General features: G+C 45.3%; 1 protein-coding gene across 1 annotated transcript; it reads left to right on the top strand.

Annotated features, from left to right (window-relative positions):
* Positions 1–6672: 6672 nt before the first annotated feature.
* LOC123057387 (AIG2-like protein C) lies at positions 6673–7828 on the top strand. The gene is made up of 5 exons (XM_044480387.1): positions 6673–6699; positions 6793–6861; positions 7018–7110; positions 7379–7462; positions 7814–7828. Exons 1-5 carry the CDS (start codon positions 6673–6675, stop codon positions 7826–7828), a joined length of 288 nt encoding a protein of 95 aa, XP_044336322.1.
* The last annotated feature ends 1816 nt before the right edge of the window (positions 7829–9644 follow it).

The raw sequence follows: 9644 nt of genomic DNA, 5'->3' as shown, positions 1-9644 counted from the left end.
GCTAAGGAGGGGGGAGGAGTCCATCCTCCCCAAGGCACCTCGGAGGTGCCTTCCCCCTTTAGGACTCTCCCCTTTTTCCTTTATCTTGGCGCATGGGCATCTAGGGGCTGGTGCCCTTGGCCCATGTAGGCCAAGGCGCACCCCCTACAGCCCATGTGGCCCCCCGGGGCAGGTGGCCCCACCCGGTGGGCCCCCGGGACCCTTCCGGTGGTCCCGGTACAATACCAATGACCCCGAAACTTGTCCCGATGGCCGAAACAGGACTTCCTATATATAAATCTTTACCTCCGGACCATTCCGGAACTCCTCGTGACGTCCGGGATCTCATCCGGGACTCCGAACAACATTCGGTAACCACATACAAGCTTCCTTTATAACCCTAGCATCATCGAACCTTAAGTGTGTAGACCCTACGGGTTCGGGAGACATGCAGACATGACCGAGACGTTCTCCAGTCAATAACCAACAGCGGGATCTGGATACCCATGTTGGCTCCCACATGTTCCACGATGATCTCATCGGATGAACCACGATGTCAAGGACTCAATCGATCCCGTATTCAATTCCCTTTGTCTAGCGGTATTTTACTTGCCCGAGATTCGATCGTCGGTATACCGATACCTTGTTCAATCTCGTAACCGGCAAGTCACTTTACTCGTTCCGTAACACATCATCCCGTGATCAACTCCTTGGTCACATTGCGCATATGATGATGTCCTACCGAGTGGGCCCAGAGATACCTCTCCGTTTACACGGAGTGACAAATCCCAGTCTCGATCCGCATAAAACAATAGATACTTTCGGAGATACCTGTAGTGCACCTTTATAGTCACCCAGTTACGTTGTGACGTTTGATACACCCAAGGCACTCCTACGGTATCCAGGAGTTACACGATCTCATGGTCAAAGGAAGAGATACTTGACATTGGCAAAGCTCTAGCAAACGAACTACACGATCTTTGTGCTAAGCTTAGGATTGGGTCTTGTCCATCACATCATTCTCCTAATGATGTGATCCCGTTATCAACGACATCCAATGTCCATAGCCAGGAAACCATGACTATCTGTTGATCACAACGAGCTAGTCAACTAGAGGCTCACTAGGGACATATTGTGGTCTATGTATTCACACGTGTATTACGATTTCCGGATAATACAGTTATAGCATGAATAAAGGACAATTATCATGAACAAGGAAATATAATAATAATACTTTTATTATTGCCTCTAGGGCATATTTCCAACAGCCCCCTAGTCCAATTCGGTTTGGGCTAGGGGGGCCGCGCGCCCTGCCTCCTCTCTTCCACCACTTGGCCCATGAGGCCCATTACTTCTTCCTTGTATTCCCGTAACTCCTCGGTACCCCCGAAAATACCCGAATCACTCGAAACCTTTCTGATGTCCGAATATAGTCGTCCAATATATCGATCTTTACGTCTCGACCATTTCGAGACTCCTCGTCATGTCCCCGATCTCATCCGGGACTCCGAACTACCTTCGGTACATCAAATCACATAAACTCATAATACAATCGTCACCGAAACTTTAAGCATGCGGACCCTACGGGTTCGAGAACTATGTAGACATGACCGAGACATGTCTCCGGTCAATAACCAATAGCGGAACCTGGATGCTCATATTGGCTCCCACATATTCTATGAAGATCTTTATCGGTCAGACCGCATAACAACATACGTTGTTCCCTTTGTCATCGGTATGTTACTTGCCCGAGATTCGATCGTTGGTATCTCAATACCTAGTTCAATCTCGTTACCGGCAAGTCTCTTTACTCGTTCCGTAATACATCATCCTGCAACTAACTTATTAGTTGCAATGCTTGCAAGGCTTAAGTGATGTGCATTACCGAGAGGGCCCAGAGATACCTCTCTGACAATCGGAGTGACAAATCCTAATATCGAAATACGCCAACCCAACAAGTACCTTCGGAGACACCTGTAGAGCACCTTTATAATCACCCAGTTACGTTGTGACGTTTGGTAGCACACAAAGTGTTCCTCCGGTATACGGGGGTTGCATAATCTCATAGTCATAGGAACATGTATAAGTTATGAAGAAAGCAATAGCAACAAACTAAACGATCAAGTGCTAAGCTAATGGAATGGGTCAAGTCAATCATATCATTCTCCTAATGATGTGATCCCGTTAATCAAATGACAACTCATGTCTATGGCTAGGAAACATAACCATCTTCGATTAACGATCTAGTCAAGTAGAGCCATACTAGTGATACTTTGTTTGTCTATGTATTCACACATGTATTATGTTTCCGGTTAATACAATTCTAGCATGAATAATAAACATTTATCATGATATAAGGACATAAATAATAACTTTATTATTGCTTCTAGGGCATATTTCCTTCACAAAGATGAATGAGCTACCTAGCCATTTTATTCTAAATAGGTGGAAGAAAACGGTTAATAGGAGGGTACTATATGATAGCTACGGCAACTTTCTTGAAGAGAATGAAAGTAGTTCCTCTGATTTGGCAAAGCGAAAAATGGTTTCTGAGATACACCAAGCAGTGGATGATACAATTAGGTTGGCTGAACACTCTCCTGAAGAATTGGAAGCAATAAGAAACATTCTCATCGACATGAAAAGAAATGTTTCTAAAAGGGTTGTTGCCAATCATCCTAGTAGACAAGATGAGTTTGAGGCATATATTGGTTGTACTATGCCTAATCAAGTTGAAATTCATCCACCAACAGATGTCCATACAAAAGGGAGATGCAAAAGAATTAAGGGGCACTTAGACAAGGGTGGGCATCAAAATAAGGATGTAGAAGGGAAGAAAAATAAGGATGGAGAGGGGAAGAAAAATATTGGTGGACAAAAAAAGAAAGTGCCTAGAACGTGCAAGAAGTGTAAGCAAGTTGGCTTCCATGCTAGCCGTAATTGCCCTAACAATAACTAAGAAAACTACTGGTACTTTTCATGACCATACAATTTATTTTTCTTTCAAAATGTATACACAGACACAAACTTATCTGTTTATGTCAAACTGCAGGTCTTGTTCCAACTCCACGATGCATTTCGGAACGACAACTTTGCATTGAAGCTCATGTGTTGGACGGATTTTACATGAACTTTCCGCTTATATTTCCTAGGAGATTATTATTTTATTTCCAAATATTGTAGTTCTGTTGAATATTTATGTCCGAATATTGTATTTCTGAATATTTATGTCTGAAGATTCATCAAAATGGCCAGAGAGAAATTTTGTTTCGCGATGCAAGAATAATATTTCGCACGGCAAGTTGTTTGCTCCAGTTTACTGTGTACAAGTGATGTTGAAATCATCGCCTGCTTATGTCAAGTGTGGGAAAGGTTTGTAGATAACAGAGGGCATTGAGCTTACCAGGATCCCCTGCCTACTCCTCCTGCTGCTATCTTTTGGCTGGCAACTGTTCGCTTTTACTAAAAAGGGTTAGACTTAGACAGGATAATAAGGCACAAGAGGTTCATTGGTTAACGTTGCGTCCTGTTGGTTTTAGCACATGTGGCTTACGGAATTCTGAAATTAGCAAGACAAAAGATGTTAAATCACCAGTACATGCCTCACTTTTAACAAGGGAATATTTCTGCAACCAATTCACATTCATTCTGTAAATCTGCAAATTCAGTATGTACAGCAGTAGCAAAAGAGCAAATATTTCTTGTATATATCCAAATTAATTCAAGTGTTTTTTGAAGCTGTTGTTTGTACATCCAAATATTTCACTATGTAGCAACATGGTCATACTTAAATGTACATCCAAATCGACGTGGATAGCAAAACAACAGCAATAGCAAGAGCAAATGTTTCTGTATGTACATCGACTCACGTGTTTTTTGAATACCCACTCTCACTTTCACTTCAGGTGAAACAAAACAACAAAGATTTATCTTATCTGTACATCACCATTCAGTCAGCTACAGCAAGAACACCAACAATTTTAATCTACAGCAAAACAACAGCTCCAGAGGGCAAGCAAGTTGCCGGGTCGCCGTCGCATGGAGGCAGCGCCGCCGGCCGCCGCCACAGGGTCTCCCTCGCCTGGGCCAGCGCCATGTCGCTGGGTCGTGGACGTCGCCTTGGCCAGGGTCATCTCGGTGGCCGTCTCGTCGCCGTTGGGTGGGGATACCGCCAGCGCGCGCCAGATCGCCTGGGGGCATCGCGGTCGCGTCGTTGCTCCACCGTGGCCTCCGAGTCGCCGTCGCTAGGGGTGCGGCACCGGCCTCCAAGTCGCAGTCCAGTAGCCGCCGCCAAGTCTCGCCCTCGCCTGGGTCGAGATTCGTTTTGCTTTTTTCTTTTCTTTCTAGTTCGCTAAATCTTTCATAAGACAGAACGTAAGCACGCGGGGTTATGTGCAAAAGAATTATTAAGTGGATGGCCATATTCCCATCTCCGATCTCTGCTGTACGTCCTCGATCTGATGGGCTAGGATGATAGTTTTCAGTTTTTAATCAAGCGTTTTCACTTGACACAGGAGGGCACACTGCCAGCCATCACGTCCGGCCATCACGCACGCACTAACCGGCCAGCACATCTAGCCACTACTCCAACTAACTCCATGCATGATGGTAATCACCAACTACATGCACGTAATGCCATCCACTCGTATCCAAGCGCCACCCACACACGGCCAAGAGCCACCGGCTTGGACTCATTTCATGCAAACTACACTGACTCCTCCATGCACTAACTAACTAACCGAGTCACCTGACTAGCTAGTACCGTACTGAACGTCACCTCCAACTAATCCGTCCAGCCGTCCGGTCTTGCTTCAACCCTTCTTGCGTTTTGTCGATTCACACGACTATGCTGCATCAAACAGCACCGCGACTTCTCGTCGCCATCAGCATCTCACCATGCTCGCCGCAGCGCACGGCAGCCCGGCATCTCTCCTCCATCACGCGTATAGCTGAAACTTCACCGGACACTTGAGACCCCAGACTAAACTACATGCAAAACTCAAATATGCAAACACATGGAATCAAGATTAAGGCTAACAGCAAGGCCTTAATCATGTTTGTGTCCGGGCAGGAGTAGTTTGTTGTCACAGTTATATTATTCTAAATAAATCATGCAAGATCTATGTAAGATCCACATACCTGGGTGCAAGATCCATTATCACAGTTATTTTACAATTTTCAATCCCCTGATGTTTTAGGTAATTCATCCGCGGTATTTAAGTCAAATAAATGCTTTTTAAAATCATCCATATCTTTTAAACCGTAACTCCGATTTGAACATGTTATGTATGAAATTTGATTAGAAAAATATGTAGAATATGAATATGAGATTATTTTTACCTGTTAAGTATTTTTAAATATTATTGAGTCAAACCAAATGATTTTCTAAATTATCTGTATCTTTTAAACCGTAACTTCGTTTTTAACATATTATATATGAAATTTTAGTAGAAAAATGTGTGGAATCTAAATATGATGTTAATTTTACCTGTTAAATATTTTTTAAATATTTTATGGAAGCAAACTTATAATTTATAGCACAAGATTCGTTTTTTTATACCGGCAGCGATCCGGATTGCAAATAAACACCACACTATAACCATATACGGAAAAGAAAACATTGATAACTACACATGCATACCTCTGAAAAATGTCGTAGGCGAAAACAACAGATTTCTCATCGCGAGAGTGAGAGAAAGCAAGCGAGCGAGAGAGAGAGAGAGAGAGAGAGAGAGAGAGAGAGAGAGAGAGAGAGAGAGAGAGAGGGAGGGAGAAGAGAGGGAGAGAGACGCCTTAGGATTAACCATATTCAACACACGATTTTTGTTGTTTCGTGTGAACACCGAGGCCATCGCCGGCGAGGGTGAGAAGAAGGATAAACGGCAACACAAATATGATGCCTCGCAAAAATAAAGGAGATGGACCTATTGTGGTCTTGAGTGATGGTTGTTGAGTTAAGAGTGTGTGTTATGTTTTCTCTCGCGTTGCAACACACAGACTTTTTTTTGCTAGTAAAGCAAATAGTGTTTCTGGTCGTCCATCGTCAGCAACTTTGCAAAATAGTCCCTGTCCTTTTTGGTATTCAACCCGCGGTCCCTTTTTCGGTTGCTGGCGAGCGAGACGAGCTGGAGGTCGAGGCTGGCCGCGATGCAAACGATGCCCGGCGCGGCGGCTGCGATCTCCGACAAGATCCGGCCGAGGAGGTGAGGCCGGGGCGATGTAGGAGGCGCGGGAGGAGGTCCAGCTGCGGAGCTTCAACTCCAAGTACATGGTGGCGGCGTTCCTCGCCGGTTCTGAGCGAGATGGGGCTGCGATGCACACGACGCCAGGCGCGGCAGCGAAAATCTCCCTTCAGATCTGGTCGAGGAGGCGAGGTAGGGGCCGAATCCTGTTCCGGAGACGACATGGAGGCGATCTACAAGGCGCGGAAGGAGGTCCAGCGGCGGGGCTTCAACTCCAACAGGGCCCCTTTCGATGGACGGGGCCGCCCACATCGCTGGCAACTCCCCGGAGGCCGACAGGGCCTCCTCCCCTGCGTCCTCGACCGACTCGGCCTCCCGGTGCTCCCGGCCGCGGAAGAGGATTCACCTACAGTGGTGTCGGCGACTGTTGTCCGCTCGGAGAGGATAGGGAGGCGAAGGCGACGGCAAGGGTGCCGGTGATGACGTGCAGGACATCACACTGCCGCCTGGGATGTCCTTTGCGGCGGTTCTCGCCCAGGTGAGCGTCCACTCCTCCCGGTGTTCGTCATGTGTTCTCCCTCTCCCTCTGCGTCCCCTGTCGCTATTCTCACGTTGCTTTTGTCGCAACCAGAGGCTCAACATCAGGGGCCGAGTCTACCCGGCGATCCTCCCTGTAGACGGCAACAAAGTCCCTGGAAAGGTGCATGCAATCGCACACACACAAATCCTGTATACTTGGTGTTAATTTCTTAGTTTGTCCACTACAAGTTAAGATGTGAACAGTGGCGAGTACTGTCAGTATGGAACGGTTGAAGTGCAGAACGAGTGACAATCTGTTCATGTGTCTACGCTACAGGTTTGGAAGGGGATCACTGATGGGGAGCTTGATGTGCTGGACACATTTGAAGATGAAGAGTATGTGAGGGAAGCTGTTGGCATCTCACTGACCGTAAGTCCATTCGCCGGCCTAGGTCTCTGCTTCAGCTCATGGTAGCCGGATTCATGCCGAACTGCAAAATTCAGTGGAATGTTTAGTTCAAATCAGTTATCCTGACACCCCTTTTCATGATTGAGCCTTCTTCTTTGGGGCATGCAGATAGACCATCTATCAATTGGTTTTGTTTTATCATGAAAGATCACTTTTCGTTTGGCACTTAGGGAGCAATTCTTCACTAGACTGTTCCACGGAAAGATGATTGAGTACTTCGGATTTGCAGGATTCGTCGGATACAATGATCGCCTATGCATACATATGGGGGAATGTAGATGATCCTGACCTCTATAGTGAATGGGATTTTGACGTGAGTATTTCCCTTCATGCTAATCGTAAGCATTTTTCGTATATTGATTGAAAGGCAGACAAACACCGCCACTATCTAACTAAGCGCATGCACCAATCTGGTGATGCTATGAGAAGCAAAGCTGTTGCAACATATGTTTATTGAATTACATGTATAATGCTACTATTTGTTAAACAGTCTCCATTTTCTGAGCTGGCCCAATAATTTTGCTGATTAGAATTTTGGTACGAAGAATAACATCACTAATTTACTAGCTCTAAGAAAAGCACATGCTTGATTCCTGAATATGTCCCTATGTGCCGCCAACCAGTATATGCTGTTTGGCAATGTCTTTTTTTTTTGGATTCTCAGGGGATATTTCAGTAGTATCCATTCAAGCACTGACATGTACTACTATGCTTCTTATTCATCACTTCTGGTTCGTGAAGGTTTTTTTTTTGAGAGAGAATGCTGCATTATATTAATTAGTATACATCAGTACAAAGAGTTTGCCTGATACATTCTGGAGTAGAATAGTACACAAATTTTGAACTAGCAAACTCACAGGCCCTAGCTAGTGTATGAGCAGCAGCATTCAACGACCTCTTGACATGGCAGAAGAAAACAGAAGAAAAACAAGCAACCAAACGCTTAATATCTGACACTACTACACCCACTTCAGACCTGTCTATGGATGAAGAGTTCACTCGTTGTACTAAGGAGAGGCAATCAGAAGCGAAAATGACAGAGGTCAGTCCCTCATCACGGGCGAGAATCACAGCTTGACGGAGCGCCCAGCTTTCAGCAAGTTCTGGCTGTACCATCCCTTTAAGTGGCTCGGTGCAGGCGACCAAGCATTCACCTTTGTGGTTCTGAATCAGGATGCCAATTCCCAGTTTGTGTAGGTTTGAGAAGATAGATGCGTCGACGTTAATAAGGACTGATCCGGGCGGCGGCGGAGACCATTTAACCGATGAACTTGATGGTGTCTCACGACTGTGCCCCGCAACAGTCTTAAAGAGATGCAGCAGAACCAAATCAACATAAGCATGGATCTTTGAGGCAACACGGTGTGGATGGATATTACCTTCACCATTCCTTACCGCATTCCTCGCTTCCCAAATATGCCATACAGTGATTGCCAAAACAGTGGACTGCTCCGGTGATGCTCTGTCAATGAAATCGAATAGCCACTGTTTCGTTGAGTGGAAGTTCTTGCGACATAGGTGGATGTCGAACCATTTTTTGACCTTGTTCCAAACCTCGGAAGCAAACTGACAGAACAGCAAACAATGCTCAATACTCTCGTCTCTCCCACAATGCACACAAGCAGGATTTGTGGGGATATTCCGATGGCGTAACTGAAGTCCAGATGGGAGACAGTTTTGTGCGAACGTCCAGAGCATTATGTTCATTTTGTTTGGGGCCTTGATTGCCCAGATTGCTTCCAATATTTCTCCTCAACTTCCTTACTTGACGAGAGTCCACGGCCATTCTTACTGTGTGATAAAAAGAAATCCGAAGATCGAACAAGATTGTATGCTGAACGGACAGTATATAGTCCAAAGCGAGTATGAGGCCAATACACAAAATCCTCTCCTCCATGGCTGCTAATCTGTGTTTGTAATATGAGTTCAACAGTTTCCTCTGGGAAGAAAGCTCTGACATTTTCTTCGTTCCAATGACCATGTCCATCCATGAGAGAACACACTTTAGCATATTCTGGAATTGGAAATAGAGTTTGCAACATGTGCGGTGGTCGTCCGGGAATCCAGTGATCTGTCATGATTTTAACCTTTTGGCCATTAGCAATTCCCCAACGAACACCAGCCTTAACAAGCTCTCGGCCATAGAGAATACTTCTCCAAGTATAAGATGACGATCTAGGCTTGGGCGCATCCCAAAAATCACAGGAAGGAAAATAGCGTCCTTTGAGAACCCGAGCACAAAGAGAATCTGGCTCAGTAAGAAGCCTCCAACATTGTCTACCAAGCATAGCTTGGTTGAAGAGCGAAAAATCATGGAAACCTAGTCCACCAAGCTTTTTTGGTGTGGATAACCAATCCCATGAACGCCAGTGAAGTTTCCTCTTACCATCTTCTCTACCCCACCAATAATCAGCAACAGCTTGTCTCATCCCTTCACATATAGAAATGGGTATTAGGAAACAGCTCATAATATATGTCGGAATAGCTTGAACCAC

This window comes from Triticum aestivum, chromosome 3A, assembly GCF_018294505.1.
Source record: "Triticum aestivum cultivar Chinese Spring chromosome 3A, IWGSC CS RefSeq v2.1, whole genome shotgun sequence".
In the NCBI taxonomy this organism is placed as follows: Eukaryota; Viridiplantae; Streptophyta; class Magnoliopsida; order Poales; family Poaceae; genus Triticum; species Triticum aestivum.
The sequence above is the reverse complement of the archived record's forward strand: the minus strand, read 5'-3'. Positions and strand labels throughout refer to the sequence as shown.